This window comes from Tachyglossus aculeatus, chromosome 22 (assembly GCF_015852505.1).
Source record: "Tachyglossus aculeatus isolate mTacAcu1 chromosome 22, mTacAcu1.pri, whole genome shotgun sequence".
NCBI lineage: Eukaryota > Metazoa > Chordata > Mammalia > Monotremata > Tachyglossidae > Tachyglossus > Tachyglossus aculeatus.
This window is the reverse complement of record NC_052087.1, coordinates 19631663-19650343: the sequence shown is the minus strand read 5'-3', so window position 1 is coordinate 19650343 and position 18681 is coordinate 19631663. Positions and strand designations below refer to the sequence as shown.

General features: G+C 42.2%; 1 protein-coding gene across 1 annotated transcript in view; it reads right to left on the bottom strand.

The window, feature by feature from the left end:
- Positions 1-18681, bottom strand: part of CAPRIN1 (cell cycle associated protein 1) — a 40929-nt gene that overhangs the window by 20448 nt on the left and 1800 nt on the right. Inside the window, exons 3-6 of the mRNA XM_038764142.1 lie at positions 3505-3567; positions 3276-3362; positions 1581-1819; positions 1343-1425 (exon numbers count right to left, since the gene is read on the bottom strand). Of these exons, the coding sequence (XP_038620070.1) occupies positions 1343-1425; positions 1581-1819; positions 3276-3362; positions 3505-3567 (472 nt within the window). The remainder of the gene's footprint in view (positions 1-1342; positions 1426-1580; positions 1820-3275; positions 3363-3504; positions 3568-18681) is intronic.

Below are 18681 nucleotides of genomic sequence, written 5' to 3'. Positions count from 1 at the left end.
ACCTTGACTCTGCTAATACTGAAGGTGAGCGTAACTCCAGCATACATTCCTAACAGTCCGCTTTCTTTAGTCTCCTAAAATGAATCTCAATGGAAATTTGACTTGCCAGCATCCTATTTTAAAATCAATAACTTGTTGGCAATATTTCCACAAGAAGTTACTTATAGAGGGAAGGCAATGAGCAAAATAGATTATTGAAGGCCAAGTAGGTGTCACAAGCCCAAGTATGTGATATTTGTTAGGTTTCTCTCCCATTCTAAATCCTTTCCCTCTACCTACACCACTGGCCCAATCCTCTTTCACCTCTAAAAACATATGGTCCCACATTCCTTCATTGCTCTCTCTAACTTCCCACCATGTTGGCTCCTTCCCTGCCACCCAAGTCCTCCAAAGCTCAACAATCCACTCTTAAAGTCCCTTCCAGCTATCACCCTAACTCCCTGCTCCCACTCCTAGCCACACTCCCGGAACAGATCATTTACACACCTGCTGCTTTTACTTCCTCTTTACTCACACAGTTCACTGCACCCAACAAGCACTCAATAAATGCTCCTACTTAAAACTTTTGAGATCCATCACATTCCCAGGTGGGCCACAAGTTAGCTAAAAATATGAAGTTGGAGTTCTTTTTAAAATGATTTGTCCTAATAATCAGCCCACTCAGAGAAATGCAGGGTGTTCTACCACACGGAGGCTGTGTCCTTGAAGAACCCACATTTCGGAAAAATGATTTTATAGAAACCATTGATTGATTCAATGTCAATTAGGTTGGGGGTGAGGAACAGCTCAAAAACACCATCATGACTGATGTTTTAATACAAATCACTGTTATGTCCAGCACTAAAACACTTTACTCCTTTGCCACTCATTGCTCTTTTATTTGTATTAATAGAAAGAAACACAAAGGACTGTTCAAGAAACCTGAAGAAGAGGATGGAAAACATAGCAAGCATAGCAGCATTTATTGAGTTCCCACTTGGTGCAATGCAATGTACTTGGGAAGTACAATCAATCAATCAATCAATTGTATTTATTGAGCGCTTACTATGTGCAGAGCACTGTACTAAGCGCTTGGGAAGTACAAATTGGCATCACATAGAGACAGTCCCTACCCAACAGTGGGCTCACAGTCTAAAAGGGGGAGACAGAGTACAGAACCAAGTAGCAGCATGAAATGAAAAATGTGTTTCTGCAAAACTGGGTGCACATTCTAAAGTCACCAACTAGGCTGAGAGATTTCAGATGTCGCACTAATATTTCTAAGACCCGTTTTGTAAGATGAGCCAGTTGGAGAGAGGAGAAAATTGAAAAAAAAAAAAAAAAAAAAACCCAAAAAACTTACAGGTTGTTCCACACACCGGTTTTTCCTTCCCCTCCAGTAAGTCCCACAGGTGAATGGATGCTTGTTCGTACTGTTCATTTAATCTAAAAAATAGAAGATTTACTGGTTTGTTTTTTTGCTAATTGATGGAAAAAACTACTCAGATAAATCAAAACTGTTATCACATTGAAATATTGGTATTTCTTTAAATCACCAATCTAAAATAGGAACAATCCCCGTTTCCAACGCAATGCGGTACCTCAAACTCATGTCTCGATCAGGCTCAACCAGCTTGTAGAACTCATCCAACGTTGTCAGTTCTTCCTCAGTGAGTATTGGCACTCCATTTAGGCCTTGCTTCAGGTCACTGCGCACTTCGTCATCCCCTAATTTGTCCAAAACGAACTGCAGCTCAAGTACGGTCTTTAAACGTTTCTGTTCAGCTTCTTCCCGCATAAGCTGCTCCCGACGGGCTGTCTTCTTTATTGTTTTCTGAATCTATGAAAGCAAGTACAACTTCAGACAACCTAAGCGGTAAGTAACCTATTACTACAATTGCCAGATCACCTCAAGTCATCAAAAATAAAAGTACAACAACATCCCTTTAACATGGTAGTCCAGGCGTGGGGAGGAGTTGGTTAGGAGGGGAGATGCAGTGGTTTTGTTTGACTACCTAGGTCAAGAGCCACTGACTGGAGGGCTTTTGGGAACCACTGATTTTAGATACCACACAGACTAATTCCCCCCTACTGAGAAATTTTAGCCTTCTTCAAAGTGTGGGACAAGGGAAATTGAATTCTCACATCAACACACCTGCCCTGTTTACAGGAGGCATTTCAGATGTTTCCTCTCTCTCCCAGACCATGTTGTTTTCCTTTCGTCTTGTCCCTCAAGTGACCTAAGGTGAACTACCCAGAGTCCAGATCACCAGCCCTGCCAGCTGTCACACTGTATGAACTCTAGAGCTAATCTAGAGCTAATCAGGAAGCCATGCCAAATCCAATACCTCAACTGCATGAGTCTACATTTTCCAGCCCTACCATGAGAAGTTTACATGTATTTTCAAAACTAAATTTAAATTACACGAGATGTTTGACGGCAAAAGCCAGTTAGGGAACAGAAACAGAAGTGATACTACAAAACTGGGATTAAGAATTCATATGATTCTGACAGCCCAAAACCACATTTTCCTTCCAGTTTGCACCTTTCCAGGGCATTTGAAAGATAAGCCAAGTACACAAGGGAAGAATCGTTTAGGAGAATACGTTGCGGAACAGAAACAAAAGTGATAGTATGAAACTGGGATTGTTTAAGAATTTATATGATTCTGACATCCCAAAACCACATTTTCCTTCCAGTTTGCACCTTTCCAAGGCATCTGAAAAACAGGCCAAGTACACAGGGAATAATCGTTTAGGAGAATATGTTGGCCCGTGTTTCAGATATGTGAGAGAATCCTCCGACCTACAAGTACTACTTAAGTGTTCCCCTTCTCAAAGGTGAAAGAGACATCCTGGAACAATAATGATGATGGTATACTATCAGTTGCTTACTAGATGCCGAGTACTGTGCTAAGAACTGGGGTAGATACAATATAATCAGATCAGATCACCTGATCTGTATGTGTATGAGTGCATGTGCAGATGCATGTGTTGAAAGGAAGGGAGGTTAAGGAGAGGAGCCTCTTAGTCTCTATGACTGCAGAGTCCGGACAAATGCACCACTGTTTTTCTGATAAGCGCTTAGTACAGTGCTCTGCACACAGTAAGCGCTCAATAAATACAACAATGAATGAATGAGTTATATTTAGGAATGAAATTTTAGCACCCAAAGCAATTTCGATTACCAAGGATCAAAGAATCTTACTTTTCCCAGATATAACAAATTTTCATTTTGAGTTTCTTAAGCACATATGGACTACATCCACAATGGTCATTATATAATGCCTACTTACATCTTGGCTCAGAGCCATGAAACTCCTCTGCAGTTCCTTTGCAAATTCCAAGTTATTGGTGACTTCCTGGTACTTGGACACTGCATCCTGAAAAGGTAAAAGTCCCAACTTTACTGGAAACCTACAGGATTCTTCCCTCACCTCCCCATAACTTCACTGATTGAAAGATCGCTCACTTTCTTCTTACAATAATGAAAAGGCAAAGTTAAGTCAAATTTAATATCGTTACCAGCTGATCTTGATTAAGGCGCTCTCCCTTGTTCATTCGATCCTGGTAATCATCAAGTTTGCCCTGATTTAAAAAAGAAAGAAATGGCATTAACCTCTTGCATTAAAGATGGAAAACCAATCCCCTAAATATGTAATGACATTTCCATCCATCAACTCTCATTTCTTGCTTCAGGTAGAACTTGAATGTGAAACATTGCTTATATGAACGAACACAGAATTCAGAGATTTTCTCTATTAATTTGAATGGGGAAAATTCAAGTTGTTACACACCACTGACATAACAAAGCTCCGTTTTGTAGAACAAAATTAACCTTCCACCTTTGGTAATTAGAAATAAATTTAAGTTCTGCTTCCAAAATAGGGCACCTTTTTACTGAGAGCTGAATGGTCTGAAGTTTTCTCCTCTCCGGAAATTAAATATACTATTCCCGGGTTCTCAGTCAAACAAAACAAAACAAAACTTAGAATCTTCATGAATGGAGACTGCCTAGAGGAGTACTATCCCACTCTAATCTGAAATGCCCTTTATTTACAGTCCTAGACCCAGAACAAGTTCTTGAGTTCTCTCCTTGCTACAGCCATCTCCAGGAGTTTCCTCTTTACCTAGGCAGAACCCAGAAATAGCCAAAAGAAAAAAAGATAACTAATGATTGCAAAGAACTACACTGAGGAATTCTTTTGCTATAATTTTTTTTTCATTATAGTGGGACGGAAGATGCGCTTAGCTGAGGCTTACATTAGTCCCAATGGGACTTAAGCAATTTTCCCTGATTCAAACTCTCGTCACACACAATCAATCAACTGCCTACCAAACCTTCCAGCCTCCAGCCTCAACCCTTGTGGCAGTCACTCAAACCTAGCCACCCAGGACAGGGGAGAAACCCAGAAGGCTCACTCCTAAATACCTCTCCCTGACAGAAGGTCAACTGGGAAGCTGACCAAAGGAAGCCAGGTGGTTGAGGAAGGAGCCTCCAAGACACTTTGAGTGTGGAAAATTTGAGACACGCCCTGGGGAGGACACAGAACAAAGAGCGACCCAAGATGTTATCCCACAGGTTTAGAACACCAGGAACTAGGTGGGAGAGAAAAGCATTTTTTGGATTTTTTTAAAAATGGTATTTGTTAAGCTCTTTCTGTGTGCCAGGCATGGTACTAAGAGCTGGGGAAGATACAAGTTAATCGGGATGAACTCAGTCGGGTCCCCTATGGGACTCACAATCTTAATCCTCATTTCACAGATGAGGTAACTGAGGCCCTGAGAAGTGAAGTGACTTGTCAAGGTCACAGAGCAGACAGTTGCGGAGGGAGGATTAGAATGCAGGTCCTTCTGACTCCCAGTCCTGTGCTCTATCCACTAGACCACAGTGCTTCTCCCTCTGAAGGGGGAGAAGCGATCAGCAACAGACCCACCCTGGTACAAAAAGATCCTAAGGGAACACCTGAGAGAGGGTGCGACCGGTACCTGGGACACCCAAAGAGAAAAAGGGAAAAGACCAAAACAATGTAGGCACCAGAACCTTACTCCACAGAAGAAAGGGTCCTGGGAAAAATGTTATAGAAAAGGAAAGGTGGTTTGGATCAAGTCTGTTTGATATGTTACCTGATTAGTACTAGACTGTAAACTCCTTTAGAGCAGGGACCATGTCTACTAACTCCACTATACTCCCCCAAGCATTTAGTACAGTACCCTGCACACAATAATCACTCAAATAGCATCAACTGATTAACTAACAGGTTAGTAATATTTACAAGGTACCCATTAAAACCATATTCAGCTCTCTTAATAGGTGTATCATCTGCCTGCCAGGTAACCAGGAAGGGAAAGAGGTCTTTCCCCACAAGCTTCCTGGAGCCTTTCCCAGGACGGCAAATGTCTGGCTGGACTTTGAATTATTCCCCTGTGGTTCAGAAGGGGCTAGGTTTGAGAGACATGAGGGTGTGATGGCAAAAGAAGGGGCTCGAGACTTGAGGGGTGGTGGTGCAATGAAGGGACCGCCAAATTCTGTCCAACCCAGGACAAAAAGAACTGGAGGGCTTTAGGACCCACTGGATTTTAACAGAACAGGGCTATCCCAAGTGACTCCAGATGCAATTCCAGCCGGAAATTCTGAATTAGAATTCTGAATTAGAGAAGTGGGGTGGCTTAGCGGAAAGAGCCTGGGATTGGGAGTCAGAGGTCACAGGTTCCAATCCAGGCTCTGCCACTTATAAGCTGTGTGATTTTGGATGAGTCATTTCCCTTTTCTGTGCCTCAGTTCCCTCCCTTAATGGGGATTAAGTCTGTGAGCCCCACATGGGACAACCTGATTACCTTGTATGTACCCCAGTGCTCAGAACAGTGCTCGGCACATTGTAAGCGCTTAACAAATGCCATCATCATCATCATTATTATTATAATGAATTAGAATCCCTGGAACTGCCATACTCCATTTTGGTCCCCTGCCCAGATAATCAATCAATGGTATTTTCTGAACACTTACTATATGCAGAGCACTGTACTAAGCACTTGGAAGAGAACATTACATTTTAAATGTCTCAGTACACACCACTTCACCCAAGTCTCCAATGGCTACAAATTTCCCCTTACCAACAGTTTCAAAACTCTCCACCAGCGAGGCCCATCTTTCGTACTTGAGAAGCAGTGTGGCTTAGTGGAAAAGGCCCAAGCCTGGAAGTCAGAAGGTCAGAGGTTCTCATTCTGGCTCTGCCACTTGTCTTTTATGTGACCTTGGGCAAGTCACTTCACTTCTCTGAGAGCCCCACAAGGGGATTAAGACTTCTGAGTACTGCGTGGGACAGGGAGTGTGTCCAACTTGATTTGCTTTTATTCACCCCAGCGCTTACCTTAGTGCCTGACACATAGGTAAGCACTTAACAAATAACAATTATTATGTTGGCTGACTTCACTCATCAGCATGTACCCTTTGCTCTTCCCAAGCTCATACCCTCCGATCTTCAGCCCAAGCTGTTCTCACAGCCCAGAGCTCGTCCCCTAACACCTAAAAATAGCATCTTCAAAGCCCTTCTAAAAAAATCCCATTACCTACGGGAAGCCTTCCTTGATTAAATTTCCAATACCCCAAGTTGCACCATACAACAGTCACCTCTGTTAATTCATTCAATCGTATTTATTGAGCATTTACTGTGTGCAGAGCACTATTTATCAGTCCTGAAATGCAGTTATTCACTGTACTTCAATCATCTACCTCGCCACCATCCCCTTGCCAACCTCCTCTCTTTTCAGCCAGGAACTGTGTCCCCCTAAATATCCAACAGACCACCACTCTCCCCACCTTCAAGGCCATATGAAAATCACAGCTCTTCCAAGGTCTTCCCCAATTAAGCTCTCTTTCCCTACTCCCTCTCCCTTATGAATCACCCTATCCACTTAAATTTGTACCCTTTAAGCACCTGATTTAGTGTATTTTTTTGGTTTTCATCCTAACATTAACTCTGTCATTTTCTTACTCTTCCTCCTGTTCCCATTACCTGTGGGGGTCCACCTGCCTCCCCTATTAGATTGCAAGTCCTCAAAAGGAAGAACTCTCTGATTTCTGAGGCATTAGTAATGAAAATATTCAGTCTATACACCACCCTACAAAGAGTAAGGAAACCTGATTGTTATTTTACTGTATGTGTGACAGGCCAACAATTCATAAAGCTGAAAAGTAATCACCCAAAAAGTGTTCCCTATATAGAACAAGGGACTCCATACGGTATAGCTACCCATAAACTTATGTCAGAAGAGTAGGGTTAGTGCTCAGTAACTCAGGTTTACTATAACACACGATTTTACAGGAATCTAACCTCACCTTCTACAACAGACTGTATATAACAAAATATGTTGGGGCAGATGTCAGCAGTAATCACTCTATACGTTGCAATGTTTTCTTATTTGTGATTCTGTGCCAGAAAGTCCCGCTTCCCAATTACCTAACTTTGGATACCCAATTCTGAAATGCATTATTTTTTAAACCCAAATGTGCTGGGGTGAAACATTTAGAGAAGATAAAGGGGCTTTGCAGGAGAAGCCTATGAGGTGAAGTAAGGTGGGAGGAGGGAGGAGAGAGAGGACCTGCTCGCACTAGCTTTCTCTGATGGATTGCCAGCTCGTTTTCCAGGCCAAATGTGAATGAACTGTGGGGAAGGAGAGAGGAAGGACCAAGCTGTGAGGACTGTAAGGCAGCAGTCGATAATCGGGACCAGAAAGATTCTCCCAGGAAGGATTTTTCAGGTCACATGAGACTCCAGGATGGTGAGTGTAGGATTAGCGAGGTCTGCTCCAGTTCCGCCACAGGTCTCCAGCCACCCAAGACCACAGGCACATCAGGCCTGGAGTGGGAAGCGCCGATGACTGGCCAAAGGGAGTGACATTTTTCTCTCCAGGCCAACATTTTGATTGATAAAAATGAATAAGTGCATATGAGGATAAAAGAGGTTTCTCTGTACAGGATGCGCACACCAAAAGGTTCTTGCATAACACATATCAATTTCGTTGCTATGTTCAAAATCTGAAACATTTTATTTGTGAAATCCATCATTCACTTATTTATTGCCTACTGTTTGCAGAGCACTGACTAAGCACTTGGGAGAGTACAGTATATGTGTTCCTGGCCCACAAGGGGCTTACAGTAGAGGAGGAAACAGACATTAAAATTAATTATAGAGTTATGTGCACTAGTGCTGGGGATAGGATAAATACCATAAGTGCATAAAGAGGACCAGAACCAAGTATACAGTTGGGACATGGTCCCTGTCCCGACATGTGTAGCTTTACTGAAACTCTTTTCAAGGAGCCCTCAAACCCTGAGAACTGCCTATTCTTATTGGCTAGGATGTTTTCTTTTCCCATATCATCTTCCAAGTGCAGAGTTGGGAATTAGACACGGTCCCTGTCTCTCAGGAGGCTCACAACTGTGTAGTCTTCAATAACAGGTCAGACACAGTCCTTGCTCCACATGGGGCTCATGGTCTAAGTAGGAGGGAAAACAGGTAATGAATCTCCATTTTGCAGTTGAGGAAATTGAGGCACTGAGAAGTTAAATGACTTCCTCAAGATCACAAAGCCGGTAGATGGAGGAGCGACATTAGAATCCAAGTCTTCTCCCAGGCCTGTACTTTTTCCACTAGACCACACTACTTCCCAGAATATTCAACTTTAGCTATTTCCAACAGACACATTTGTTCTTCCTGTAATACCACTGCACTCCCTCCTACTCCCACTATTTGTAAATAATTTTTATCTGTCTCCCCAAACTCCCTGAGGACAGGATATAATATCTTCTGTTGGACTCTCCCAAGGTCTGATTACAGGGCTCTCCATTCAGTTGGCACATAGAAAGTGTCACTGATTGATTAGCAAAGAATTCTCTCTCTAGTGGAGCATTTTAAGAAGTTGAAATGTAGTACATTTAGCTGGGAGGAAAAATAAGAAATTCAGCTGGACAGCATAATCATAAGTAAACTGGGCCACCAGTTTACAACCAGTAAACCAGTTCCAGTTCTTACCACAACCACAACCAGTTCTTACCATGAGAAATTGTCTATTTAAATTAATTTTATTGACTTTCTAATTAGGTTGGAATCTCTAGAACACTACATTAAAAAAGCAAAAGCAGTAAGAAATATTACATTCGAGGTTTTTGCTTAGAACTGGAATCCTAAGAACACTCCTCTTGCAATACCAAAAATCTACCAAGATCTACCAAAAGTGCTACCAAGATCAATCCTAGAAGGAAAAAAAAATTATTAATGGAGAGTTATGGCCCAAGGCAAGGCAATCTCTATATACAGAATGGTCAACCTAACGCCTCATTCCTAATTTGCGGAAAGGGAAAATGATAGGAGCTCCACAGCTCTAGTACTGCGAAGCTCTGATTTAACTGAACTAAGTGAATGGTTCCAGAAGTTAATGAACTGCCCATATTCCTGGTCAAAGGTGAAAACATTATCTTTCAAATGGTTCTAATTCCATGAACAGGTCCCTGTGTAAAGAACATCATGTTTGGCCATTTAGGGCTTAAATGTATTCGGCACTTGAAAAAACAGCTATTCTTTGGGGTGGGCGGGGGGGAAGGGGGAGGCGTAAGAGAATATGCTGGAACAATTAGGTCAGACATCCAAGCAGGAATCCAGAACGATAAAATTATCTTCCTGCTAAACACCTGCTGCAGGCCCTTGGAAATAAGTGAAGGAACCAAGGATGCAAACGATGAGAGACAAGACTGGCATGGGATGGAAAATCCTGGGACCAAACCACACCCCCACCCCGCAGTTCCTCCAAGTCAGTCCACCTTTCTAAACCTGGGACGCCTGAAAGAGAAGCGTCCCAATACCAACCAGAAAGAGAGAAAGTCATTGCTCTGCGCTCAGTAAGCGCTCAATAAATATGACAATGAATTTTCAGGAGTCGCTGCAGCATGAACACGGTTGCACGGTAGGGGAGATCAGCTGCCCTCTCTCCTCCACGGCCTATCCCTTGCTCTGTGGGCTCTGATCATTATATGTCAAAGTCCACCAATGCTTAAAATATTCCATTTCCGAAACAGGGATCAGGATGCCCTGCTGGCACATCCATCAGCTCTAGTTATACCATCACACTGCCACCTTTTGACTTTTTCCTCTTGGATTAACAAACTTCATCCACTCCAACTGGGTTTTATTGTTATCAATATAGCCTGTGCCGATTGAAAGCCAGGAAAGGCAACTGCAAGGAGTCTCCCAAGTTCCATGGTGCTCATTAACATGAACATGTGTTGCCTTTTTAAAGTCTAAAAACTTCCTAGAAAGTCCGCCTCAACTATCTAAGTTATTCACACAATTGGGAGCAATTTCAAAGAAAGGTCAAACGTATTTCCTAGATAATTCCTTACTAGGTCACATACTATTCATTTAGGTCTACCCAGAAAACTCAACTAATTTACCATTCAGAAATTCTTAAGACTGTCTCCTAAAGGTAAGTGAAAACAAAAAAACTCAGGACCATTTAACACTAGTTAATGTTTCTTTAAATAGCTTGGCCAAGTTTACCACTCAAAAAGACTTTTCCTAAAAGCCTGTCATTCCCATTCTACCACTCTGTCCACAAAAATGGGCAAGAAAATCAAACTAATTAGCTTGCTAGGAAATATCAATTTTAAATAACCATGTATTTAAACTGTTCATAATGGCCCTGACCATTTAAACTATTTTTAAACACATCAAACATCTCATGTGTACTAAATCCTCTCTGTCACCTTAAAGGAGCTAAAAAGCTAATAATCTTGGCCATTTTTAAGAAAGCAGCACTACAGCTTCTTTCACCGGGCCAAGGTGAATGCACAGCATAAAGCAATTTTGCCCTCTGCATTGCAGCTAAAAAGCTATTGTAACTAAATGCACATGTTAACAGAGGGATTTTTAACTGTCCAGCAAAGGCTCAATTTTCAGTTTTTACAAAGACTAGCCAATTTTATGGAAACCTCTATGAAAAAGTAGCATTTTTTACCATTTACTCCAGGACCTAACATTACCAGTTCTACAAAAAAACTGCAATAAGAATTTTGCCTGGCACTAGCACACTGCAATGCCCTGGCAAGAGTAGGTGTTTACCATCTCCCCATCTTTTCATTCACTCGCTGTTAGCTGTAGGGTTTCACTAGCACTCATATTTAAGGTCATGTAAAATTAATCAATACTAACTTTCTCATTTAGCATCTGTTCTTACTTTAGTTAGCTCATTCCATTGCTCTGCTCTTCTTTTCAAGCATAACATTAATGTTTCATCACCTGAACTAATTTTGGTGGCTTACGACTCAGTTGTAGGTAAATCTGCTGAACTTTAATAGCAAATACTAGCATGCTAAAATCTAAGTGTCACAGTGTCTTGTCTATTTTGCATGGGCCTACATTACACAATGTTCTGAACATCCTCTTTTCCAAATGCCTTATCTGAAAAGCTACCTGCTTTATAGAAAATAGGAAAAACACCAGCTATATGTGGTTTTCACTGATTAGGTGAGTCCTATATTTTTCATTAAGTCTGAGACTGAGAAGATTTGTTTTCTTTTAAGCCTTTAGGGGATCTAGGTCTTAAGGACACCGAGAGTCATTGTGGATAGGGACTGAGTCCATTTATTGTTATATTGTACTCTCCCAAGTGCTTAGTACAGTGTTCTGCACACAATAAGTGCTCAATAAATACAACTGAATGAACTGATCAGAATTTATTCACTGATGAGCACAATACCTGGATTTTCAGGTAGAAATGCTTTTTAAGATAGAAAGATGATCTTAATTCTAGTTTTGAAAAAAAAGGGGGGGAATCTAATGATTAACTTAATTTTATCCTAAGGATAAGTTATACATCCTTTTAGGTTGAAGTGAGTCTATCTGAACTGTGCTGAGGCTACAGTGAAAGGACTGGGCATTGCTAGTGGAACTGGAGAATTTCCTGAATTCTGAACCAAAACCCGGCCCAAACTCTCGAAGGAGGATCAGAATCTCTCCACATCCAAGGCCTGTCGAGCCACACACCTCAGGCAGGCTTAGCTTAACTCCACTGAACTCACTCACAGGACCCCCTGGGACCACAGCTGAAACGAGCAGCATATAGGCCTCACCAGGAGTGAAAAGTTTCTCTTTAATGTGGAAATGGGTGGACAAGCATCAGAGGGTTTTGAGAAGTGGGGAGATATCCACGTAGGCTTTTAAAGAAATGGTTCAGCAGCCCCCAGATGTAGTATCCATTCAGCTGTTGCTCTGGGGAACTCTAATCTGGCTTGGTTTTAGGCAACTCTAGAGATCTTCAGACACAGAAGGTCAATCCAGCTGCTCCTTGGTGGGGGAGGGAAAGATTTAGTTAACGTGGCACAGCTGAGGCAACTTTGCACATGTACAAGTCTGTTCTTCAACAGCTTGAGGGTCTAGGAAGAAACAAATTGCTCGAAGTGAGAGTTAAAGTCCTAACTAAACAGGAGAAGAGCCCAGAAAGGCCAAGGGCTTGTCCCTCTGGTAAACAGTGACCATAGAGAATTGGATCAATCAATGGTGTATTTATTGCACACTTACTGTGTGCAGAGCAAAGTTCTAAGCGATTGAGAGAGCAGTATATTTAGCAAACACAATGCCTGCCCTCAAGCCTACAATCTAGTTTAGATTTACATTTAGATAGAGGAATCAGCAGAATATAAAGATATGCAAATTACTTATTTGTATTAATGTCTGTCTCCCCTTCTAGACTGTAAGCTCACTGTGGGCAGGGAATGGTTACTAATTCTGTTGTATCGTACTTTCCCAGTACAGCGCTCTACACACAGTAAGAGCTCGGCATGGCTCAGTGGAAAGAGCCCGGGCTTGGGAGTCAAAGGTCATAGGTTCTAATCCCAGCTCCACCACTTGTCTGCTGTGTGACCGTGGGCAAGTCACTTCACTGAGCCTGTTACCTCATCTGTAAAATGGGGATTAAGACTGTGAGCCCCACGTGGGACAACCTTGATTACCCTGTAACCCCTCAGCGCTTAGAACAATGCTTTGCACACAACAGATGCCATTATTATTAATAATAATAATAATAAAAATACCTTTGATTGTAATTAAGTGCTATGGGGGTAGATTAAGTATCACAATTCTTGGAGGGCATAGACACAAATGTATAGGTAACCCAGAAGTGAGGGAAGAATACAATGGTGAGATGTAGCAAGCAAACACTTCTTGCAAGAGATATGATTTTTGTAGGGCTTTGAAGGTGGGAAGAGTGGTGGTTTGCTGGATATAAAGGGGGGAGGTTTTCTGGGCAAGGGGTTGACAGCAGGATATAAGGTCGAGGACCAGTAAGTGCCAGTGTTATATGAGCAAAGTGTTTGGCCTGGATTGTATTCTGAAAGAAGCAAGGTTAAGCTTAAGGGGGAGGGCTGATTGCTTAAATTCAGTGGTGCGGTGTTTCTCGTTGTGCGGTGTTTCTCGTTAACGTGGAAATGGGTGGACAAGCATTGGAGGGTTTTGAGGAGTGGGGAGAGATACCCACACAGTGTTTTACAAAAATGGTCTGGGGACCTTGGTGACATCTGATCTCGGGGGGGTGGAGGGGGGTGGTAAGGGGGAGGGAATGCTGGAGGCAGGGAATCAACAAGGAGGCCGAGGCAATAATCATGGTGGGATACTACAAATGTGTGGACCAACTGTGTTCCAACGCCTGGCAAAATGCTTTACACAAAGTAAGCACTCAAATACTATTACTATGAATCGATGGTATTTATTGAGCGCTAGATTGTAGAGCACTATACTAGACACATGGGAGAACACAACAGAATTAGACACCTTCCAAAGCCATAAAGTCACTTAACTTCTCTGGGCCTCAGTTACCTCATCTGTAAAATGGGGATTAAGACTGTGAGCCCCAAGTGGGACAACCTGATCACCCTGTATCCTCCCCAGCGCTTAGAACAGTGCTTTGCACATAGTAAGCGCTTAACAAATGCCATTATTATTATTATTATTATTATAACAAGTTTATAGTCTAGAGCAGCATTGTGTAGCGGATAGAGCATGGGCCTGGGAGTCAGAAGGTCATGGGTTCTAATCCCAGCTCCGCCAATTATCTGCTGTGCGACCTTGGACAAGTCACTTAATTTTTCTGTGTGTTACCTCATCTGTAAAATGGGGACCGAGGCTGAGCCCGACGTTATCTCACATGTCGAACCCAATTTGCTCATATCCACCCATGAGATCAGTACAGTGGCTGGCACGCAGCACTTAACAAATACCATAATTATGATTAGAGGGTTAGACAAGCATTGGAGGGTTTTTTATTTTTAATAAAAATAAATAACGTTACAGAGATGTACTATTACAATCGATGAGTGGCATTTCAGTGCTTTCTGTGTACACAGCGCTTGGGGGAGTACAATACAAGAGAACTGTAGGCATGCTCCCTGCCCACAAAGAGCTCACCACCCGGAGGGGCAGCCATTTGGATGGACTGAAGGTAGACACGAGAGACTTTGGTGACAGACTTATGGGGGCTGAGGATAATACCAAGGCTACGGACTAAAGACACAACCCACATGACCTTGGGCAAGACAATTAGCTAATCTGTGTCTCAGTTTGTTCATCTCTAAAATGGTATTTCAATTCCTATTGTCCCTCCTACTTAGACTATGAGCCCCATGGGACAGGGACTATGCCCCTGACTACCCGAGCTTGGTAACATGCTTGGCCCATACCAAAACATTTACCATAACAAGGGGCATACATAGAAGCTTGAGGATAGACACCTCAAAAACAGAAAACTTTTCTATTCACAGCGAGTAGTAATTTATTATATGTTATGTAGGCCAAAAATATCAGGTTCAAGTACAGTGTGTATAAATTCAAGGATGAGGTCTATCATGGACAACTGGTGGGAAGGTGAAGGGCAAAAAGAAGTCTGTTAAGGATGTTAGATAACATCTTCTATTAGGATAGATAGGTTCTAATACTGGCTCCACCACTGTCTGCTACGTGACCTTGGGCAAATCATTTCACTTCCTTGTGCCTCAGTTACCTTATCTGCAAAAATGGGGATTAAGACTGAGCCCCATGTGGGACTTGGACTATGTTCAACCTGATTAGCTTGTGCCTACCCCTCCACTTAGTTCAGTGCCTGGTATATAAGCATTTAACAAATGCCATGTTAAAAAAAAAAGAAAAAAACCAATAAAATCCCACCTCAATTCCTACCTCCCCATTCAAGTCAATCCACAGCTGTTTTTAGCTCCTGGGTATATATCAGTTTTATTCCACCGATTTATTTATTTATGCTTTTATTGTGACCAGTTGTCTGTTTCCCTTCCATTTTCACCGTGTGCATTTTCTGTGTCCGCTTCTCTCTCGCATTAGACTATATGCATCTCGAGAGCAGGGACCAGATCTTCTACTTTTGCTGTACGTTGCTAAGCACCAAGTGCAGTGCTCTGCACACAGCAGGAACTCAGTACATACTGATAATAATACAAAGCGTAGTAATTGAGATAAAATTCAATGTAAGTTTGTCCTCATGGCCCAAATACTCAAACTTCAGTTTAATGTTTTAGAACCTTTATGAGATGAACACCTAAGATACAGTACTCCATTTTAAAGTTTTTAATTCTTAATGTCTCAATTAGGGCATGTGGCACATTATGCTGACAAAAGCAACTTGCGGAAAATTCAGTTAGTGACATTCACTACACAAAGGGCACATAAAAAAGGCAGCCCCAAAATGATGGGTCCCAGACCACCAAAATAGCTCATACACATTTGGTTGCCAGTTTTAAGAAGCTCCTCCACATATATGTGAACACCACAAACACATTTATAAATGCTTGTCCTTCACATTTGAAAGCACTTCTGTTTGGTGAAATTCACCTATGAATGTGTATAGTTGAATGACTACTAAGAAGCTTTAGATTGCACCCAGAAAAATCACCTCAATCCAAACATGTATTAGCCAGTCTGTGGACTATCCAGTCCCTGGTTTCTTTCTTATTGGCATCACTAGAGTTTAGACATTCCACTATCAATGCTACCTTGAGCAGTTATCTCCAATGCCACGCTGAACTGTTTAGATATTTTTTTTTCCTCAATGACTTTGCCAAAATAGTCCCTCTTCAGCCTGATTTGCTTTTATCCTCCATGCTGCAACTACAGTTGTTTCAGAGTTACAGTTCTGGATTTTATACAAATATCACTTTGTACATCTGCACAAGTTTAAGCTTATTAAAACTATTTAAGTTACTGCAAGGACTATGGCGGGTGTTTGATGTACACCTGACTGTGGATTTGAGCAAATCGTGCTAATCCCAGTTCTGCCACATGTCTGCTGTGTGACCTCAGGCAAGTCACCTAACTTAGTGAAGCACTGTGCCTTCGGCTACCTCATCTGCAAAATGGGAATTAAGACTGCGCCCCAGGTGGAACATACACTGTGTGCAATCTTATACCTATTCCAGCACTCAGTACAGTGCTAAGCCCAAAATAAGCGCTTGAATACCATTTTAAAAATAGCAGTTGTCACACAGAAATATTTACTTTACACTTAAGTCATGACAATGATCCTTCAATTAAGACCAGCTTTACTATTACTCAACTTTAACCTTTCTGGACATTTTCATCCTGACATCTCCATCCATTCTGTAGCTTTACTAAGATCCCCATTTCTCAACTATGCTTGCATTAACAAGAATCCTCACAACCAAGGAAACTGCAAAGTTTGGTAGTTGCACAGATTTTATTTTACCAAACAGGAAAGCTTCCATTTTAAAAAGAATTGGGAATATGTTTAGTTCACCTAGTTTGGCAGTGCAGCAAGACAACAGTTTTAATTTCATTTTTATTGAGATTTCAACTAGTTTCCCATTAATTTTCTTTCACCCAGCTTTTCAGCCATAGTTCTTAGGACAGTAGGAAGGCCCTTTTGGGTATCAGACAACAGTCCCTTGAGCCCACTGTTTCCCCTGACGGTGGTAACCAAGAACGCTTGGTGTGATGATCTCCCTGCCACCCACTCTAGTGATTAGAGATGTACCCGTTTTACCATTACTAACCATTTTTCAGAACGTCTATTCATTCAATTGCATTTATTGAGCATTTACTGTGTGCAAAACACTGTACTCAGCGCTTGGGAGATTACAACAACAAAACTGATACATTCCCTGCCCCAACGAGCTCACAGTCTAGAGAGCAAATTGGGTCCCATGTGAGGCTCAGTCTCAATTCCCATTTTGCAGATGAGGTAAATGAGGCACAGAGAAGTGAAGTGACCTGGCCAAGGTCACAGAGCAGACAAGAGGTGGGGCCAGGATAAGAACCCACGACCTTCTGACTCCCAGGCCGGTGCTCTACCCACTACACCATGCTGCTTAATTTCTTAACTCTTCACATCTCTGGTTGTCCGTTCCACCCACTGATGGGCAACCTCCTCTAAAAGGAGGTACACTAGGCTACTGGTTGCCCCAATGGGCAACAAGGTACACATCTGGGGTGGCACCAGTACTTTCAGGTTTGCAGTCCCTTCAAGGTTTGAAGTGGCCACTGGAGAGATCTCAGATGTCAATCTAGGATTTCCAGCCACAGTCTCCTCCTGTCCCTTTTGATGGGAAGACTGCACATCCGAGGGGGCCCAGAACTGGACTGTAGATCTCCTTGCTGCAGGTTATGGTTTCACAGTAACAGTGATAACTGAACTCTGGTTGTGTTCCTTAGGACGCACCCATCCGGTCAACTCTCTTGGAACATTAAATGTACTCCCACAATTAAGATCAACAAGCATGCCCCCCCCACCCAACCAAAAAAAGAAGTTTGGAGAAGGTGGGCTTTTTATCATTTTCCATGGTTACAGGAGAGGTTTACACTTGATTGTTTATAGTAAAGACACCCACTTAGTTTTTATATAGGAATGAAGGAAAAAGATGTGATAAGGAAATATGTGAAAGGTCACAGAACACTAGGCCCTTCATCAGTGATCATTTGTCATTACGGTAAACGTTCTTCACATCTGATTATAACCAGATATGCCTTAAAATCCCGATAATTTTTTTCCCCCAAGAAAACCGGTAGATTTAGAATTAAGTTGTCACGGGTTAAGTACACGGGCATGTCCCTCTCTGTTCTTAAACTGATTCCCGTGACACCCTAAATTTAACGGCTCAAGCCCTCTGTCTAGTAATGGGGCAAAGTTATTGTCTTCACGCTCAATGAAGGAAATGGTTAAGATGGAATCCTGGAATCTGAATTGGGGGAACTTCTGAATTTTTTTTAAAGGACCACCCAGTGATGCCACTTAAATAACGAGGCGGAAACCTCGTCTCCAAAGTTCCCAAGCCTAACGCTGGCATCGTGGCTCACTGGAAAGAGCCCGGGCTTTGGAGTCACAGGTCACGGGTTCGAATCCCAGCTCCGCCACTTGTCAGTTGGGCAAGTCACTTCATCATCATCATCATCATCATCAATTGTATTTATTGAGCGCTTACTATGTGCAGAGCACTGTACTAAGCGCTTGGGAAGTACAAATTGGCAGCATATAGAGACAGTCCCTACCCAACAGTGGGCTCACAGTCTAAAAGGGGGAGACAGAGAACAAAACCAAACATACTAACAAAATAAAATAAATAGGATAGATATGTACAAGTAGAATAAACAGAGTAATAAATGTGTACAACCATATATACAGGTGCTGTGG